Source organism: Falco naumanni, chromosome 6 (assembly GCF_017639655.2).
Source record: "Falco naumanni isolate bFalNau1 chromosome 6, bFalNau1.pat, whole genome shotgun sequence".
NCBI lineage: Eukaryota > Metazoa > Chordata > Aves > Falconiformes > Falconidae > Falco > Falco naumanni.
The window spans coordinates 53,971,760-53,992,059 of NC_054059.1; the positions used below are offsets into that span (position 1 = coordinate 53,971,760).

Below are 20,300 nucleotides of genomic sequence, written 5' to 3' on the forward strand. Positions count from 1 at the left end.
AACCATGACCGTGCAAATCCCATGTCATCTAAACCAAGCGGAACTCAGAATTGCTAGGCCACTGGCTAGCTGCTCAGCTTATGGCTGCCTTATTTGTTCTGTCCTGATCCTAGAGCCAGCAGTCCTCAAAATAACCTCATGGGTGCCAGTGAGACTGGGCTGCTTTCAGGGATGCGTAAGATGGTATGCATAAGGCTCAGCAAGATGTGGGTTTTGGTGTACACAATGTACCAAAGATTAAGTAAAATCTTCTCATAAGGGTCCATGCGAGCCCTTTTGACATAATAAACAACAAAGCACACCCAGGACACACGGACAGTGGGGCTGTGCACCCGAGATGTGGGTGACTCAGACTGAAGGCCCCATCAGAAGCAGTAAACTTGACAGTCTTTTGCTCTTATTCCCTATGGGGAATTGGCAGGTTCCCATCCCAAGCTAAAATTCCACCCTGGATCTCAGGTGCTTCCACAGACACGGAAAACTTTGGGATATCTGCTTAGATTTTGTTTGAGGTCTACAGTTCCAGTATCGACCACAGGAGGCTAGAAGAGGATCCTTTGCCCCTGCATGGGAGACAGCCCATAGCAAAGCCTCCTTGTTTCCCTGACCTCAGCAGTGAGTTTACTCTGCACTGCAGCAGCAAGAATTGGCAAAGGTAAGAGTATTCCTGTAACTTTTGCAAAGTCAGAAAGAAGATGCAAACTGCATTAGAGCTCAGCCATGTAAAAGCTAACATAGCAGTGTGAAATGGGGAGAGCTGGAGCGGGATTTGGAATAGCAAAGCCTCCTTGTTTCCCTGACCTCAGCAGTGAGTTTACTCTGCACTGCAGCAGCAAGAATTGGCAAAGGTAAGAGTATTCCTGTAACTTTTGCAAAGTCAGAAAGAAGATGCAAACTGCATTAGAGCTCAGCCATGTAAAAGCTAACATAGCAGTGTGAAATGGGGAGAGCTGGAGCGGGATTTGGAACAGTGGGAGAGAAGCCATGGATGAGGAGGGCACACAAAATGCAAGGAGAGGTGAAGTCAGAGATTGACTCCAGCAGTTGGGGGAAAAGGGGCACATGAAATTTTTCAGCATAGATATTTCATGCATAGAAGGCTGAATTACCTTACATTTTCATGCTTGTGTGAGGAATACAGGATTTTTTTTTATATATATACTGGGGTTTATTTTTTTTTTTATTTGGAATGCTCTGTTCAGCATCCTGATATTTGCACTTTTGGGATTGCCTCACGTAGTGATACACAGCCTGAATTTCTTTTTCTTTTTCTTTTTTTTTTTTTTTTTTTCAAAGAATGGTTTTGAAAAATATCAGTGCCTTCTTGCTAGAGAAAACAACACATTCTATTACTCAAATGGCAAGAATAATAAAATATGGGACACATGGTCAGTGCCATGTGTTGCCTAATGGGTATGTGTCAAGCCTGGCAAGCATTTGCTGAAGGAAAGCAAAGGATCCAGAAGAACTTCTCAAGTGCCACCAATGGGCTGCAGGCTGGACCTGCTAGTACTATAAAGCTTTTTTCTTAGTTCACCAGTGATATTTTCTTTTTATAAAACCTATAAATTACACTATCAGTTCTGAATACTTGTAAAATTATCTTGTCAAAAAAACAGAGTCTGAACTCACCATTTTCTGGGTTTCTGCATGTTAGTACCTTCCTCATTGTTTTAGCATTCATGTCTACTGAAATCTCTCCACCTGCATCATGTTTATGCTGGAGGATGGTTATCAGTATCATGTTTTCTACTAAATCAGCTTCATAACAAGAAATACGAACGTGACTCTGGGCAGCCTTCCAAATATGCTGTTAGTTTATCAACATCATTCTTATACTAAGGAGTGCCTGAGACTAAGTCAAATGTACTTTTAGTAAGACTACTGCAGGAAATTCATCCATTCCCTGATCTGTGACTTTACCAGGCAGTGGGTTACCCGCATTTCCAATAGCATCCCCATTTGCTCTGGTTGGTACTGTTTCTGATAAGTTGCCTCTGGATAGCAGACCTTTGCACATGCAATCCAAGCCCATACCAGTTTACAATTTCTATTACATCACATTTAGTGAAAGGAGCTTCTGCGAAATTTTTCTCAGCATTGCAGCTTCCCAAACAAACCTCTGCTGTAATAAATTTTATGACTGTTCTTACAAAAATAAATTTAACTCAGAAAATACCATGGAAATTGTCTCCCCGCCTTACAGGTTTTTGGTTCACAGCAAGCTCTTCTAAACTTTCCCATGCAACCTACTTAGTGCAGGAACAAGTAAGTAAAAATACCATCTTTCTGAAGAAGGCATAGTCCCACCTCTGGTGTAACTGCTGAGACCCTAATAGCTTCAGATACCTCCAAAAGGTTGCTGTAGACAAGGGCTTTTTAAATCATTATAGCTATAGTCCTAATTGTAGCCCTACAGACTTAGCCCTACATAGCCCTATATATGTGGCCCAAATTGCACTGGTCTTTTATAACAAAGCCTGCACATCTGATGACACAGAACTGGCAGTCACAACCTCATCCAACTATGAAAATACAAGAGAAAAAAGTGACATATCCTACAAATCACATCCTTGACTCTGTGAAGCATTCTACAAAAAAAAAAAAAAAACAAACCCAAAACAAAAAAAAAAAAAAAAAAGTGTCCCAGATCTGAAATTTTTCAGTATCTTCATTAATGGACTGGATTACAGAACCGAATATGTTGATTAAACGTGCAGTCAATACTAAACTGGGAGGGACTGGGCTGGAATTCAGAGCTTTGCAAATTTAGGGGAAGGGTCTGAAAAAAGCAGGATACAATTCTGAAAGCCCAAGTGCAAATTTCTCTGGTAATGCTAACTGCAAGTGAAAGAATGATAAAATGAAGCTAGAAACTGCAGAAAAAGATGTAGTGGCTATGACAACTCACAAGCTAGCATGAGTCAGAGTTATCATTCTGCTGCAAAAAGGAGCCCTTAGCAGGTTGTATAAATAGAACCAACCCTTCTAAGGAATGTGAAATAAACTTTTTATGGTGCTGCTAGTGCCACAGCTGAGCACCATGCGGAGTTTTGAATGGGATCCACCTGGAGAATCCAGGGACAGATGAACAGTGCTCTATAAAACATGGCCATTAAGGAAGAGCTGATTGATTGACAGGTAAGTTTAATCCAAAGCACCACTGCTTACACTGGAGGCCAGAGCTAGCATGCTGGGCCATGCTGTCTGCCCTAGGGCCCACAGTACGACTGCAGGAGTCAATAGCGAGAGCCTAGGGGGAGGCAGCACGATATGGCAAAGGAAATAAAGACCAACTCGTGAAGAAGGGGAAGGGGTGTGTGTATGTACACATGGAGAAATAAGCAGCAGCAAGACTTACTGCAGACTGAGGTGAGGACCTGCTGATTTAAAGCAGCGATTGGAAATAGCACGATATCCCCGAGTGTAAGCGCACTGCCCAATGCCCTTCATCATCACAGGTTTTAGAGCACATTTGTCATAAACAGTTTGAGGCTCCGTTGGAGCTAGAAGCATAGGTAAGCACACATTTCAAGGGATCTTTTACTTGCTATTATTCTCAGTACTACCCCACAAGTTTAGTAGCGTGCTTTTTGGCTCCCTTATGGATTGTTACAAAGGCCTCAAACCACTAGCATGGGTCTAAGCTGCACTTCAAAAGGAACAGTTCCCATTTTAGCACATTGCAGCCTATTATTACCTTTCATTTTTGTTCTAACAGGCAGATTTCATACTGCATGACAGTGTTAACAAAGAAGCAAAACTTTCCTCTTTCTCCATAGATAAATTTAGGAGACACATATGCTTCATAAAAGTAACAGAATTTCACTGGTAGCAGTCAAGTGCTTTGCAATTTGATCAAAAGAAAAAGAGGCAAGCCTAATTTAAGACAGCTACTGTAGTTATAATGGCCAAATCCTCATCTGTCAGTTTAGGACTACACTTTGGTCCTGGAAAACCCATTATAATGTTGTTCATTGTTACAATACCTTCTGCTTTTCCTTTTTTAAATTGTAGTAATACACTAGTGTTCCCTAATGGTGGTTTGGTCATTGCTCCCTATAACTTTTCACAAAATCCTCATTAGTGTCAGGAGTGCTGGAGTCCATGTTATCTTCTATGCAAACTGGAAAGCTTGCATATAGCAAGCATCTCCTTCCCTGCTCTTTATCATGAACTCCATGACTGCTGGACTCAGCTTAGTAATTTCACAGTTACAAGTCCTCTCTTTCCTGCCTACACTGAGCTTAAAAGGGCTTTTATGAATCTATCACTTAAAGCAAATTATTGCTTCTTTCTTTTTGTTCTGAGGGGTTTGGTTGAGCATTTCCCATGCTATTCCTTCCCTTCCATAATTTCTGCAGGAAGTCACTACAGACGGCCCCCATTTCTATACCATCCTCTCAGCCAGATTAAATACATTATGCTAGGTATTTACTTCTTCAGGATGTTCTTCCACCTTTCTTTCACAGCTGTGACTTCTGGTACAGTAACAGCTCATGGTTTTCTATTTGTAGCACCAAGACTGTATATTACCTGCAGCACACAACAGCAGTGTTACATTTCTCTTCAGTGAGATAGGGAAAAAAGACATACATACATTTATACATATTTATTGTGTCTTTTTAAAAAGTAGCATTTGCAGTTACTTTTAAGCATTCACCTCTCTTCTGCTTCAAATGTGCACTTATTGAGAGAAACATCTACTGGCTTCCAAGTCCAAGATTAACACCAATAACAATACATGCCAGAATCAAGCTTCATTGCTTGTTGGCAGCTCCTGTCATGAAAATATTATACAGTAAGAAGAGTGTAGAAAAGGTCTGTGTTAATCATTCAGCAATAGCCTGGGGCTGGATTAGCGTGACCACACCATCTTCTTGAGTTGAAGCACAACACAACTTTCCTGAAAATCGAAGCTCACATAGTAACTTTTTTCCTTTTGCATCCAGTCGCTGGACAAGGCAGTTGGTATTTCTACAGTAGCTTCTTTAGTTGATAAGATTTCCCCATCATCTACAGGAAAACACTTGCTGTAGAACTTTATATTTAGAAATGTCTTTTCTTCATGTAACAGCAAGAAAATACTTGAAGTCTGGCATGTAATTAAGGGAACAAACCAAATTTCATCCTCGGATAAACATACGTAACTACTATAGATTTCAATCTAACCCACGCACAATGTTTTACACATACTACAAATAGAAACAGAAGGTATCAGCAAAAGACTATTCTTACATTGTTTCAAATTAATTTGCAACTATACAATTTTAACTGTAATAGAAAAAGGGAAAGGAATATAACAGAACAGGTATGAAGAGAAATATTTTCCAAACTTTTATTTGTGCACATTCATCAGGTGAAAAAGGTAACTTTTACAGCTTCTTTGGTGCCCAATATTCAGCATACAAAAATGTAAAAGACTATTCACAAATAAAACACAAGCTCAAACTAAAAAAAAAAAATTATGTTTTAAAGGTAGTGCACATCGTGACAGCTTTGCTTATGAATACACAGAAATTACTGCAAAAATAAATAGAATGTCTTTTTAAAAGCAGCAATTTCATATCTTGTAAACTTCCGTTTTTACAATACAGCACTGTTAAGAGTAAAATCCAAAAGAACTGGAGTTTATACTGTGGCCACGAGCAAGTAAAAGAGTCTGTATTCCCCTGCTATGGTTGGTCCAGTTTTCCTTTTTGCTTTTAGTCCAATGTGCAGCAGTCTTTAAAGGTGCTTGGTTAGGGAACCTAACCATCAAGTGGTGATTTATAAAATTTATTTCCTGCTTTCAAACACGAATGGGTAAATCTGTTCCACAGCACTGGCAACAGCCTTTACGTTTGGCCCTGAGACATATTTAAAAAAAAACAACAAAGCAGTAGGGAGAGAAAAGTCAGGGAATCAGAAATTAAAACAATTATAATATCTGTAAAATAGCCTTGATATTTTTAATTACCACAACCTTATACTGTAGACAACAATAATTTCTCCCTCATTTCTCCCAATTTAATGTGGTGTTCCTCTGACTGCTTTCACTTAGAAGAGAGTCTCACATGAAATCTGCAAGATGTTCTACAATGGTCAATGGCTGGACTACAAATAATACTGTCATTTAATTTTGTAATAGCTTTTTTGATTTGCTGGCTTAAGCAGCCCAGAGAAGGCCGCAAAGGTAAAAGAAATTATTTTACTTATGCTAGTCTTCTAGGAATTTGTATTACTCCAAGCCTAGCCACTTTTATCTCTTGTTTTAAAAAACTACCAACAAAAACTACGACTACATAATACTGGATTTAACCCACGCATGTTTCAAGCAAGTTTATATTTGAAAATAATGGTCTATTACTTCCTGGATTTTGCAAACAGCCCCACCACTGATCTCAGGTCAAAACCTGCAAGCCAGGAAATGGTTACTGTCTCAGGATGAAGCATATGAAGATTAACTATCATGATCTATGAGCATTTGGGGAAAGAAGAAAAATGAGCTAGTGATGCTTTCCAACAGTACTAGATCATAATGCAATGAACAATTACAATTGCAAATAAGCAAGCAGTAACAGCCAGAAGAAATCCATTCTGGACAGAAGTCTGGTGATGCTGATGAATGAAACCAGCAATTTCTCATGTGCTTTGATGATTGTGAACTCAGGGTTTTTTAACCTCGTTTTAGACTTCAAAAGTTTCTTCCAAGTATTGAGAACTGTTCAAAATGGTTCCCCAAAATCATGAATAACAAGTCAGAACTTACTTATCTAAGTAATTATGGAAATACTGTCTTAATTTACATGCTCAGTCAGAAAGAAAATGGAATGGAATGGAATAGGATTCTTTCTGTATTTTCAAACTTGTCAAGTTAAGCACTCACCTAAAACAAGCCTGGTGAATGGTTACCTGCCTTCTGGGCAGATACTGCACCTTCCTTAAATTTGTTTGCTATTATAGAAATGCAATTTATAGAGGAAGCCATCAGAAAGTGGCTGCAGGAGTAGGCAAACAGTTCTTGTAAAAAAAAAAAAAAGCTACTCTCTAGGTTTTAAGACATGTAAAAACTGGATCGTCATTGCAGGGAGGGTAAGAGAAGGAAAAAAACCCCCACCAAACCAAAATGAAATCCCAAAACAACCCTCTCATCGCTCATTTTAGAGGAAAAATTAATACTACTTCTTATTACATACCATTTCTTTTTCTTTTCTTTTTTTAATGTAACTCTTAAATATTTTTATACTTGTTCCATTAAAAAACCCACGTTCCTGATTTTTTTAATAGCTTTTCTAATTATGTATCTCAAGAGTTAGTGGCATGACAAATACTATGACTACAGAAACATGAATGGTCAAAAGGAAGCTCATCTGAATGCACTTGAGAGGGAGTACAGCAAGGCTGAAAAGTAATTTAAAACATTCTTAGAACAAGAAGGGTAAGACCGTGCACATTTTTCCCCCTAGAAGGCAGGCCTAGGCAAAACAGAAGCCTTAAAACCCAACCGAGATATTTCAAATTCACTCTAACAAGTAGATCAGAAGGAAGTAAAACTTTGATGTTTACCATATTTGCCTTAATATTAGAATGAGCAATTCTGTAAATTTAAAAGTGATTTTGTCCCCTCTACAGAGTAATAATAATCTTACAGGAAGGCTAAATCTTGTTAGGAGGATGGCAAGACACACTAAAAGCCTTTTATTACTGCAGTGATGCTCAAGCTTCTTACGTATTTTAAATTTAGTTTCCAGTTTTGGCTAGACCAGTTGCTCTGTTCAGAACATTTACTGTTACCTTGAAATCCTTTTTAGCCCTATATTTTCAGATTACCAAACATGGAGTTTGTCTTCTTTAAAAAACACTTCTGATATTTTGTGAAAAATGTTCCCCATAAAACCTAGGTATTTGTTAATTAAGGAAGATCTGGAAGTAAAAATCCCTACCCAACTTCAGAATCAGTAGCTGAGCTCTAACAACTGCAAGACATAAGTGATGGTTTTAGTTCTGTGTCATTTTAACAAGTATGCTCTCAAAAACCTGACTTCTCGTATTTGGAAACCTGTGGTGGACACCTCACAAGCAAACGTAACAAAAAATGGAAAATAAAAACTAGCAAAAGAGGAAAAAACATAGCATGGCGTCTCCAAGACCCAGGACAATGACATCTCCGATTAGATCGGAAAAATCACTGATGCCTGTGATTCAGGTGGTGGTTCTCTCTCAGTTGAGCTTTAACAGAAGAGAACACAAGTCTCAAGAACTGCAAGTATTGGTCAACTTCAGTTATGACAAAACGCTATCCTATACATTTCCATAAATCTCCAGTCTGGAAGCAAGTATTTATGAAAGGGATGTTAATGCTACATGCAGTGTAGTTCACAACACTATGAAGATGAAAAAAAGGAAGAAAATTAAAATATTTAGGTAAATAATACCTGCATTCTCTAGTCCTATCTCACTTCTGGTTTTATAAAAAAAATAGACTACATACATTCAAAGCAATTTTTGAGCCTACCAATAGTAACACTTCCTCTACAACTCTTCTGGCTCTTCCACTAAAAAACAAACTAGATGCTAGCACTGGGAAACAAAATGCCTTCAATATATCTTCTGACTGTTTTAAATGTCTTCCTTTCCTAAACCTACCAGCCCTGAAGTTAAATATTCCCAACAAGTTAAGTATTTATTTTTGACATCAAAATACCTGTAACTGTGATACTGCCTGTGGAAAAAATCTGTAAGGTAGCTCTGAGAGTTTTTATTCTGTAACACACGGCAGGATGAAGTTCTGGTTCATAACTAGAAAACAAAATAAAAGGTAAAAAAGATAGATCTAAAACTGGAAAAGAAAAGCTTAAGAAGCATACAAAGACAACAATTCTTTAAAAATCCCACCGTACCTCGCATGAGGTCTGTTATTCTTCGTAAATTCTGGCAATCTGATCTCAAAGGGCATGTTACACACTGCTAAAACATTCACAACTTTAAAATCTGTGAAAATAACCTTTTCAAAAGAGAGGAAAAGAGATATTAGAAATTCAGTTTCCAGCAAGGCAGATATATGGGTAGAAAAAATAAATTTAGAAGAATACTAATCAGAATATTTTGATGAGATTTCAAAAAAAACCCCTTCTGACTGATGCATTTCTTACAGGAATCTAAACAATGCTTAATGGACTCAATCTCTTGCTTTATCCTTCTATGGTACAGTAACCATTGAACTAGGTACTTCACTGTTGTATTATATGGTTATAATATAGTTTAAGAATGAGACACAGAAACGACTCACATTGCTGTACTAAACACCTCCAAACTGAAAATCAACTAAATTAAGCAGCTCATTGAACACCAAAATAAACAGAGAAAAAGCTTAAAATTGTTACAAAAATCTTACACAACCTGAAAACTTCTTTAATGCCTTGTCATTATACACCATTTTTATTAAAGCGAAGCATATGAATAAAAGCGAAAATGGCTTTGTTTCAAATCTCCATTGGCCAGTATGGCAAGCTGTTTGTCTACTCTGTTACTTTCCAAAACCCAGCTCAAACTACTGGCTTTCAGTTATTTTTTTACCACAGCCATTCTAGATGACAATAAAATAGTCAACAGACAATTCCTAAACAAACAAATGCACTGCTGAGAAGTCAGTGTTGCCAGCATCACTGAAGAAACTTTTGTTCATTTACCAAGGTTGCCTAAACTTAAAATGCCTGTTCCTCAATCAATACTTTTTAGAAGGACTTGCCAGTAGAAACAACTTATCCTTATAAAAAGTCAACTATCAATTTAATCTTGAAAATACACTGCACTTAAAATTGCTTATAAAACTTGGTGCATTCCCCCTGGAAGCACTGTTCACCTCACTGATTTAATGTTCCATTCCAACTTTAAGAGGCTGGGTCTAATGTATGCATTTGTAACAGTAAGCGTGTCTAACTTCTGCTTGGGTCTGATGCAGCATTACTGACATCGTCTGTCACCACTGCCTTTATGTACTACAATCAAAGGGAGCCTCTCTCTGCCAAAGGACAGCCACTGTGTCTAATTGTCTGTGGGTAAACAGCACAACTGACTACCAGGAAGTTTTAGATTATTAAAATGTGTCATTTTAAGCCATTCACTTTGTTGTTTCATTACTATGAAATGCAAGTGGTGTTTTTGACTGGTAACGTTAACCCAAACCCAGAAAACAGAAGGGTGTCACGTCACAAGTATTTTATTTGGCTTATTTCCTGCTGTGCAACCTGACAGCACAGAAGTGCTTTTTCTCCCCTCTTCCAATTAAAGAACCTCAAATCTGCCCTTAACAAGATGAGCTCGTATCTGTTATTTCATCAGAAATGAGGGAAAATTATGTTCAAATGACAGGCTTATATTCTTCAGCACTCCCTCCAAATAAATCTTTCAAGATATTGTAAATTCTATCCAATTCTATCTATTCCATCTGTGAGTGGTTAATCTATTAAACAAATGTTGTTGTTCATTAGCCAGTGAAGAAGCATTACTCTAGGGCACCAAATGGAACTGAAATCCACAAAATAAAACTGCTTGTCTTTAACCAGCATCTGGAAAATGCATGCTGACACAAAAGGGGCATCCGAGCATGTGAGGTTCAGGCTGATGTTTGGAAAAAACAAAAAAGTGTACTGAAGAAGGGAAATTGCCATTGAAGCCATAACAGAGCAGTGCAATCGGATGTAAGCTGGGTAGTTTCTCCTTTCTGAGGCTCTTTATCTCTAGTGTGCATATGTGATAACACTGCCTTGCTTGCACCCTCCGCCTCAAAGGGAACAAACCCCAGAGATAAAAACAGTCTACCAGCTCAGGGGGAGCACACATCCAGTGTTGTAGTACCTCATGTTGTGTCTAAGTTGATAAAAAAGGCTTGCTTATCAAAATTATCCATACAAAAAGCCTACATGACTGCAAGGGTATAAAATCTTGACTCAGAGCGCGCTTGATGGAACTCCCCCTCAGCTGGCCTGAGATTCCCTACCATCATCACACTGTACCTTCCCTGAGCAGGTCATATGTCTTATTTACTTTCTTTCACTTGTAGCTTACTATGATGTTTTAATCAACTCTGTAGTCTATTTTTCCTACCTTTCTGTGTGTTGCTTATTATAATACTATCAAGGGTGATCAACATATGATCACTGCCTCCATTATATTGAGTGATAGTGGTTTGCTTGTGAGCATTGGTTTATGGTGTTTATTAAAGTAATCATATTAATCACACTGTGAGTCCTAGTGTTTGCTTGTACCACTCAGACCCATAACTGGTGAACCAGATTCCCCACTCTGAGTAGTGGGCAGGAAGTCTATCATTGCGTCACAACAGGAGTGGGAAGTCTGTCAGGTCACAACAAAGTGAAAACATGTTCACTGCTAAATTGTTACATTCCCTCATTTTTGTTTCTTTCTTAAAAGTGGTCTACCAGCATTGCTTGAGTCATACAAGTCCTTTTTCATTAGAATTACCTGAAAACCTAGTTTCTGTAGACTACGAGCTAATCGTCTGGCACCAAATTTAGCTTCTTCTTCACTATAGAGAAAGAAAAGAATCTAGCATTAAAAGAAATGAAGCATATATCTGAGTGCACACATACCACAATAGCTACTTAGACTACAAAATGAACAGTTGCATCATGTAGTACATGAACCATGATCACATGAACAGTCTTCATTTTATTCTACTGTACATGCTACATTTTAACTATCTAGATATTCAAATGGGAGTCCTTTATCTTATCAAGATATTTAAAGCATATCTTGGCACTTGGCTTCACCTGAAGAGGGAGATGTATTAGATTATACTAAATACCCTTACAATACAAATATGATCATGGGTAGCCTGGATTTAACATACTGAACAATCATCTCCCATACAGAAAGTATGCAAAATTACTATTGTACCTTATCCTTACTCCACAATACAAACATATCTTAAAGGAATTTAGCTGTTGAGTTTAGTGAGTCTCAGATGTACCTGAGCTGATAGTCTGCTTTTGCTTCTTTCCACTCCCTCAACATCGCACAACTTGACCAAATTCAGGTGGGTTTTTGTGAAAGAACAAGAGATATGCTTCAAAAAAGGTCATTCCTTCCCAAGTTTCAAGTTCTGGCTAAAAGCACAGAAATCTTGAAGAGCTCTCAAATGAAATCTCTAGGATTTTCTTCATAAAGTAGTCTTCTCTGTTTCTCTCCCATAAGGCTGAGCTAATGTTGCTTAAGATTTCAACTCAGACTGAAATAGCCACTTCACAGAGAAAACTTCCTCCCAGATACACAGCTTGGCAAAGATCTGTGTGTGATCCAGTGTGAGTGAATCTTAATAGTGGCAAATACTGCCTCTTGCCATCTTAATTTACAACACTGTATTTTAAAATACACAAGAACTTAGAGCTAGAGAAAGATTCTTCATGAACTCACCTTGTGGCTCCTGTGCAAATAACTTTTCCTGAGGACCAAATTGTGGCCGTAATCCTAGGTTTCCTAAGCTTCATTAATACTTTCTAAAAAGAGAAATAGAAGTGTAATATTGGGAATTAGTGCTAGTTAGTTTCATACTGGGGGGAAAAAAAAAAAAATCAACTGCTATAGACAAGCTGACTGTCACACTAATTCTTTCTTTTTGATAGCCTTGAATTGTTCCTTCATCTCTTTCAGTAATTAAAAAAAACCTAGCTCCCAAGAAGATCAAAATAAGCATGGAATATCTCAGCTAGTGATTCAGTGTTCACAAAATTGATTAAATGAAGGTATTTTCTTCTGAATAAAAAGCTGCAAGCCATGAGCATTGCGCTAATTTTTTATTACAGTGACTCCCACATTACTGACTCCTTATCAGGATATATTTTCTTGACAAAACCATCAAATTTTGAGAGGCAAAATGGACTCTGAGGTGTAAGAGGTCTCAACACATACCTTATTCCCAATATTCACCTCACTAGCTACAGTCTTCTGAGACAGTATTTACCCACTCCCCTTAATGTGCATTTAGTGTATGACAGACTAAATGCCTGTCAAGACAGAAATACAGAAATAAAACTATGCTTTTCTTTATCCACCCTACAGAGATATTGATGCCTAGCTTAAGAAACATTTGTAAAAACAGGTATTTGAGGTACGTTGGATCTCTTACCCCAACATCACGCTTGTATATCACATTTGCTCCTTCTAATGCGATCTTCCTCAAGTTTAAATGACATCTTGTTCTAAAAACACACACTACATTTGTGATTAAAATGTCCAATGCAACATCACTGTCCGCATCCATTGGGGTGATTTACAACTCAATTTCCCACCAGCTCACCATGAAGATCACATCCTGAGAAACAAAAATAACAAAATTAAACATACCAGCAGAAAATTGCCTATTAATACCACTGTATACATCCGGCCCTTAAATGAGACAAGAAGCAGAAGTGACTACACTCTGACTCATTTAAGTTAACTTTGTGTGGGGAGGGGGAGTGTCTGCATCCTGTATGCTAAAAAATACGTTACTTGTTTGAAGACATGCTGCCAGACTTAACAGAAATAGTGTATATACACACATGCACATATGTATATATGTGTAATATATATGCCAGTTAAATATGTTACAACTCTCTACCGACTATATTAGGACACAGTAAAGATTACTGAAACTTCTTCCATAGCCCCAGTGGATAATCTTTCCTCAGCTCATTTGAGGATGTCATTAGACACCTCAGGAAAAAGCACTTCTCTGACTGCTGAAGTTGATAATTCTGAACAGCTTCACATTTGCGTTGGAATGGACGAGCCTGCTGAATAACTCCGAACTAACACAGGTTACACAAACTGCAGCCTGTAGACAGCCTGCTACTACAGCTTTCCCATCTTCATCCAGCACTCTTGGCCTCTCTCTCCCAGTATAATACCATAACAGAAACTATACAGAATATCCTGGTGGCAGCAACAGCCTGGGCTGAGTCGCAGTGGCCTCTCACCCCCTTCTGCACTGCCCACAGGAACTGCAGAGAACGAACAAATTCTACATTCAGAATAAAACTGAGTGTTGCTGAGGAAAAGCATGAGTAACTGAAGGCACAGGATGCCCATCCCATGCCCGCGCAGCAAACTAAGGCAGCCAGGAAGCATCCAGTCTGCCTGCGCACAGTGAAGGTGACATTCCTAATACACACTTCAAGAGGGGGAGGAGGATCATAAGACGGGGGGAGTTGGGCTACCGCTCAACCCACCCTGAAACTCCCTGACATCTCTTCTGGGAGCATACCAAAGCCAAGACAGCAGACATTTCAAGTCTCAGATGAAGCATTTGGGGAGAGGGGAAAAGAGCAAGAACACTGGTATATAGTGAAAAGGATTTACATCAAAATACTGTAGGTCACTACGGAATTTTTCTTTGTAGAAGAATGTAAAAATCTTACATTTAACTCCAGAAGTAGCTTAAGTAGAATACAGCCTGAGATAGAGGCAATATTATCTCAATCCATTCATCTAAAATTTTAGCAGTATTTCATCCAAAATGAACACAACAGGAAGCAAAGAGCAAAAGCAAAAAGAAATAGTCAAATATATGAAATGCTTTACATGGTCACTGCCATGGAAGAAGCAGAAGACCATGCATCGAGAACTACCATATACATATATAACACACGGTAACACATTTATATCACTTTATATGATTTCTGATACAGAATGTAAGGCCAAAACTTCAAAATACAAAATTAACATTACCAGTATTTTCATCTAACTGTGATGAAACATCATGCCATAGCCTCTAATCCAGAGCTCACTCAAGGTGCATATTTGACTACAACTTATGACAATAGAGAAGTAATAAACTACAAAGCAGATGTGCATGATGTACTGGGTCAACTGCTGTGATGGTTGCTGTTTCTACTGTGCGGATTGTTCATGGCTGAAAGACTTATTCTGTAGTTGTTGGCTTGTCCAATATGAGAAAAGGCAAGATGGGTGATAACACAGAAAAGAGATGAAGAAACAGCAAGAGAAAACCAGAAAAACCAAAGGATGTGTGTGTGGGATGGGAGGGGGGGGAAGGGAAGCAGGGAATGATGAGAACAAACAGTAACTAATCAGCATTCCCGGATCTTTTTTTTTTTTAAACACCAAAAATTATATGAATCCTCAAAGTTAGAAATTACTTATCCCATCTGGTTTTGACGGACTACTACAGATTGGGTTAGTAATTTATGGCACCATATCCAAAGATAGCACATATGCAGATTTTGAATGGCATGCATACAGGCAGGGCCAGCTCAGAGCAAGGAGGTGGAAGCTGTGGCATCTTCAGACAGGCATGTTTTCCACCCTGGCTCCAACTCCTGGCTCTCGCCAAGTTCACTTACTGGAACCCAGGAACGATTGCCATGTAAGAAAACAAGATACCTCCAATCAGCAGCGTCTCCCAATTATCAGCAAGTGTTTACTGGGAACCTCAATCTCTACATTCTGAAAGAATACCAGTATCGTGCATAACGGCCTTGAAAGGTTGCTAACCTCTAAGCAAACCATAACACTGTACAATAACATCCCCATAAAACCCTGATGGCTTGTCTTAAGCAAATCTAAGGAGAAAAGTCATGTGTTCATTCAGAACAAAGGAAAAAGTGGTTGAAAGAAGAAAAATACAATTTAAAAGGAAGAGATCTATCATTAAAGGGGGATCTAGAGGAAAAAAGAACATTAATATGCTGTGGAGCTGTCAGTAAGGATGTTTTCAGCAATTATGGTGTATTCTGGTTAGAGGTACAATCTACTCACATAGATTTTAATGGGAGAAAAACTATACAATATTACAGTAGTATGTCCCCATTTTCATTAGCCATGTTCTGAAAGTTCAAGAAAGTTCTGAAAGTTTCTGAAAGAAAATTACCAGAAATTTAGGGAGGTGCTTTTTAATCTGAAATTTCATTTGAACTGTAGCTAATATTCTAGACTATTTTGTGACATTCAGTTAAAAGGGGACATAATTTGTTATAGAGTAGTATCTGACTTCAGCATAAAAATACTGAAAACTGCCTTTTTTCTGCTTTAATGTTACTTGATCTAACAGAAACATGTTAAACTTTTCACTCAAATATCGAACATTTCAAATATTAATCACCAAGTTTCTCATTCATATTGAGAAAACTCTTTATTTGCTGCTGTTAAATACCACCTGTGTTCTTTGAAAACCTGAATCACAAGTGTCAACAATTCTGAATACATCCATTCCCATTCAGTGTATAAATATGTTAACCTCTTCCAATGCATGGTTTAGAAATAGCAGCTAAACCAAAATGTTTCTAGACTTGGATGCTTCTGTCCAAGCAGTAAACATAACCTGTTACAACCTCTCTCTGCCTTAAGTGTTCATTTGAATGTCACACACTGTACTGACAACAAAGAAGAAAATCTAGAGAAAAGACGTCCTGCTACCTTTCTTTAGAAAGTCTCGAAGAAACCCGAATAGGAACCATATGAACAAAAGCAAGATAAACATTTTTAAAAAATAGTAATATATCCACTATATAAAAAAAATCTGAAGAACATGTTTATAAAAAAAGTGTAACAATATTCTCTCTAAAAAATTATATATATATATATAAAAGAAGAAAGATAGATGTCGTTATTTATACATCTTTCCAGTTGCATGGTTAGCTGGAACACAGAAGTCCTAAAAAACACTTGGATTCTCCTCTTTCCCAGTTTTGTCTTGTCTTCTGTGCTATTGATACACACCACTGTATCCCTGCTGCATAGCCCTGACCCCATTACATTATTTCACAAAAAACTGAATTTCTCCATTTCTGTCTCCTATCTGCAAAATGGGGAAAATAATGCTCCCATGCTTTTACAAATATGCTTTGAGATCAAGCAACAGCCTTACATATAAGCCCATTACTATTTCATATTTATGCAGTTACACTTGCAGAACAGAGGGACTAAGTAGAAACCAAACATCTGGTTCTTCCCAGTTCTGCATTTGCAAATGCCTAAGTTGATTTTATTGACCCCAGCTTAGGTTTTGTTGGTTAATTTTGCCCAAAGGTTCTCTCATCTGAACCTTAGAATTCTGGCAGCTTAAATCTCATTTCTAAAATTATATTTTACCAGTTAATGCTAATTAAATAATAGGCTAAAATTGAAAATAAAATCATTTACTTGTCTATACGTGCAGCATTTCTTTTGAATTATGTACTTCTTTCAGCTTTCTCCAGCACCAAGAAACTAGCCGAATTTGATTTCAAATTCTCTTGCACCAGTGTAACACAATCTACCCCGGAAGAGAAAGAAACCTTAAATATATCTCTGCAAAAGTTTGTATTTTATTTGAAAAGGAAAACTTAAAAAGTTTGTTCTTTCTTTTCAACATAGATTTCAGGGATACATCTGGAATATTACCCTAAGAAATAAAAAAAAAAAAAAAAAAAAAAAAAGAGGTGGGGGAAGTGGATAGGCAAAGCATGATAATGAACATAAAAATAAAACCAACAAAAGCTAACTCAAGGATATTTGACACTGTAAAGTAATATATTCTACACTGAAAACAGAGAAATTCCCAGAATAAGAAATACTTGGGAGGAAGGAATGAGCACTTAAGTTCTTAAACAAAGAATTACCCATACATCCCCTGTTAGGCCCACAGCCCTATTTTACATACCATATAAACAATTATGAAGACAAACACCCTGCACTGAAATCTTACAATCTTCAAAAAGTTCCAAAACAAACCAACCACACCATCATCATCAAAGAGAGAAGAAAGGCACTTGGGACAGGGTATATAAACAAAGTATTATTTTAAGCTTTTGGCTACCTTTGATCCGAGAAACTCAAGAACTATGAAGGTAGATGGGGGTTATCTAACAATGGTTACGTTAATGTCAGAACTGTTTAATAAACACCTTTTCCACCAGCAGCCTAAGTATAAGCAACTTCTACTGGTTATTTTTAACCTTGCTCCAAAACAGTTCACCAACTGACCAACCTCACAAACAGTTCCAACAGCCCAGCTGAAGGGGTATGTCACTACTGTGCCAGTAAACAATTTGTCAAACTAATGCCTGAAATACATTTCTGAAGAAGTTAACAGGAATCTCCATATGAGAACAGAGAATGCACAAAATAAAACCCATCAGGAACAAGTGAGGAGATTCAATTGCATCCTTCCACTGAAGGTGCTTTTTTTTTTTTTTTTTTTTTTTAAGATTTGTGTTCAGCCCCCCAGGAAACAGGTCTATATGAAATGCTGGAAGTGACAGACCTCTGAAATATGCTTGAATTCTCTGATACGATACAGTCACAGTGTCAGGTGACTACCCAGAACTGAGAGCAACACAGCTACTACTTGTCTGTATAGAAAAATCCTCTGGTCTGAACAACTAACTTAGTTAAAAACACTGAGCTAGCGGGGCATGGTTTTACTTTTTCTTGTCTCTAGTGGCAAGTTAGTTTGTCTCTAAAGAAAAAGCCCATGTTGTAGCTAATACTCTCACCCTTCAAGATTTGCACAGTCATCACTATTTCCTACAGAGCGAAATAAATATATTTTGGAGAAAGAAAATTTCCAAATAAGAACAAAAGCAGTGTCAAGGTAGTGATTTGTCCAATTAAACCAACATATAGAATGATGAGACCAGCTATACCATAAGCATGTAGACTACAAATGCCCAATCCTGCTGTCAAATCTCTTCCATAAACCTACTGCACCCCCATGGAGCTGGGGTCTTCCAACACAAATACAGCTGCAGGAATAAAGCCAAACAGTTTACAGAACAAGACCAGGAAGTGTATTTAAATAATTCATAACAGGCCACTTTCCTCAACTCTTTCTCATTGAAAAGCTCCATTCATATTTAAAGCAAGATTCACTTGCATCCAATTTTGTGCCATCTTTTCCTTATACCATCCAGTAACAGCTGAATGCCAAGCATTAAGCACAAACCTTTAAGTCTTTATGATATATGGAAAATTGTCCTAAGTATGACAGAAGTCAGAACTGACCGGTTAGGTGGCCCTTACAACTTCATAAACATTGTAAGAAAAATAAGTCTGTTTTGCTGTTATAAAGTATTTTAACACAACAGGCAAGGCTCTAGTCCCCCTCCCAGTCAAACATTCACCATCTGCGCATCTCGACTGAGGAAACAGCACCGCTCCTCCTGTTCCCGCTGCTGGGAATCTCACCCAGAGCCCTACACGCACCAGTGTCACACCACTCAGGTTAACAAATAAGTATCTTTTTTTCTCCCCCTTTAACCCCAGCCGAAAACTTCTGCGGCCAGCACGGCAGAAACAAAGCGCAAGAAGGCGGCGGCCCAGCCACGCCGCTCCCCCGCCGCTCGGCAGCGCTGGGCTGTGCCTGCGCTTCGGTACCTGGAGCAGCGCCGGCCGCCGCGGCAGGGACGGGGCTGTACAAAGCTCCCGGGGACGAGCACGCCGCTTCGGGACTGGGCCGCGGGGCAGCCCCCCGGGGGAGGCTCGGCAGCTGCCGGGGAACGGGCCGCTGCCCCCCGGGGACGCTCAGTCCCCCTTCCCGGCACGGCGGCCACTGGAGCGCACCGCCCGCCCCAGGGGGGAACTGTACCGCGGCGGGAGGAGCCGGAGGGGCCGCGGCGAGGCGGGGGAGGCCCCACGCCGCCCCCCTCACCTCAGGCTGAAGGGGACGGCGGGCGAGCGGGGGGCGCGCAGGGGCCCAACGGCCCCCCCCACCCCCGGCACTACCCGCGTCCCCCCGGGTAGGGGCTGCGGCCGGGCCGGGCCCGCCGACCCGCGGCCCCTCGAGGCGCTGGCGAGGAGGAGGAGGAGGAGGAGGAGGAGGAGCGCGGCCCGTCGGCGGGCGGCAGCCGTTACCGTGCGGGCGGGCGGGCAGCGGCGGGCGGGGCGGGGCGGCGCGGGGGTGCCGGTTGCTAGGCGCCCCGCCGCTGGCGCCCGGCGGCGTTCCGGGTCCTGGGCCGACTCCCCGCGACAATAAACATTCCCCAGCGCCGCGGGCATAGACGCGGCGCCGGCTAGAGCGGCCACCGGAAGTCGCGACAACGGGCGGGGAGGAACGGGGCCGCGCTAGCGGCGTACTTCCGCTTTCGTCTGCCGCCCCCCGAGGCGCGGCGGGCTGAGGGCGGCGGCACCGCCCTGGGCGGGGAAGGCGGGCGGGCGGCTCCGGGCCGCCCCGCTGTGGCCTAATCGGGCAGTTACCGCGCCGGTCCTCGCTCCCCGGTGCTGGGGCGCGCTAGCGCCTGCCGCCTGGTGTGGTACCGGCGCAGCCTCAGCGGGCCAGGCTGGCGCAGGGAGGCTTTTACCCGCAGCTGTGTGTGCCA

At 40.0% G+C, this 20,300-nt stretch overlaps 1 protein-coding gene across 3 annotated transcripts; it reads right to left on the reverse strand.

The window, feature by feature from the left end:
* Positions 1-4,597: 4,597 nt before the first annotated feature.
* TBPL1 (TATA-box binding protein like 1) lies at positions 4,598-20,029 on the reverse strand. 3 transcript variants are annotated; one of them, XM_040599338.1, is made up of 7 exons: positions 19,837-20,029; positions 13,130-13,315; positions 12,418-12,500; positions 11,467-11,530; positions 8,883-8,986; positions 8,687-8,781; positions 4,598-8,211 (listed from the first exon to the last, which is right to left on the reverse strand). In XM_040599338.1, exons 2-7 carry the CDS (start codon positions 13,262-13,264, stop codon positions 8,168-8,170), a joined length of 525 nt encoding a protein of 174 aa, XP_040455272.1. In that variant the 5' UTR covers positions 13,265-13,315; positions 19,837-20,029; the 3' UTR covers positions 4,598-8,167. The 3 variants fall into 3 exon arrangements, with proteins under 3 accessions (XP_040455272.1, XP_040455270.1, XP_040455271.1); XM_040599336.1 differs by having other exon boundaries at positions 4,598-5,849; positions 19,837-20,027; XM_040599337.1 differs by lacking the exon at positions 19,837-20,029 and adding an exon at positions 19,634-19,738 and having other exon boundaries at positions 4,598-5,849.
* Positions 20,030-20,300: the final 271 nt, after the last annotated feature.

What these genes read in the sequence shown, in the direction of transcription:
- TBPL1 (XM_040599336.1), bottom strand. Translation starts at nt 13,264, where the DNA reads ATGGATGCGGACAGTGATGTTGCATTGGACATTTTAATCACAAATGTA. An exon ending in TACAGAAACTAGGTTTTCAG is followed by an intron (nt 8,987 to 11,466) that starts GTAATTCTAATG and finishes TCTTTTGAAAAG; the next exon opens with GTTATTTTCACAGATTTTAA. An exon ending in AGGCAGTATCACAGTTACAG is followed by an intron (nt 5,850 to 8,686) that starts GTATTTTGATGT and finishes AATATGTCTCAG; the next exon opens with GGCCAAACGTAAAGGCTGTT.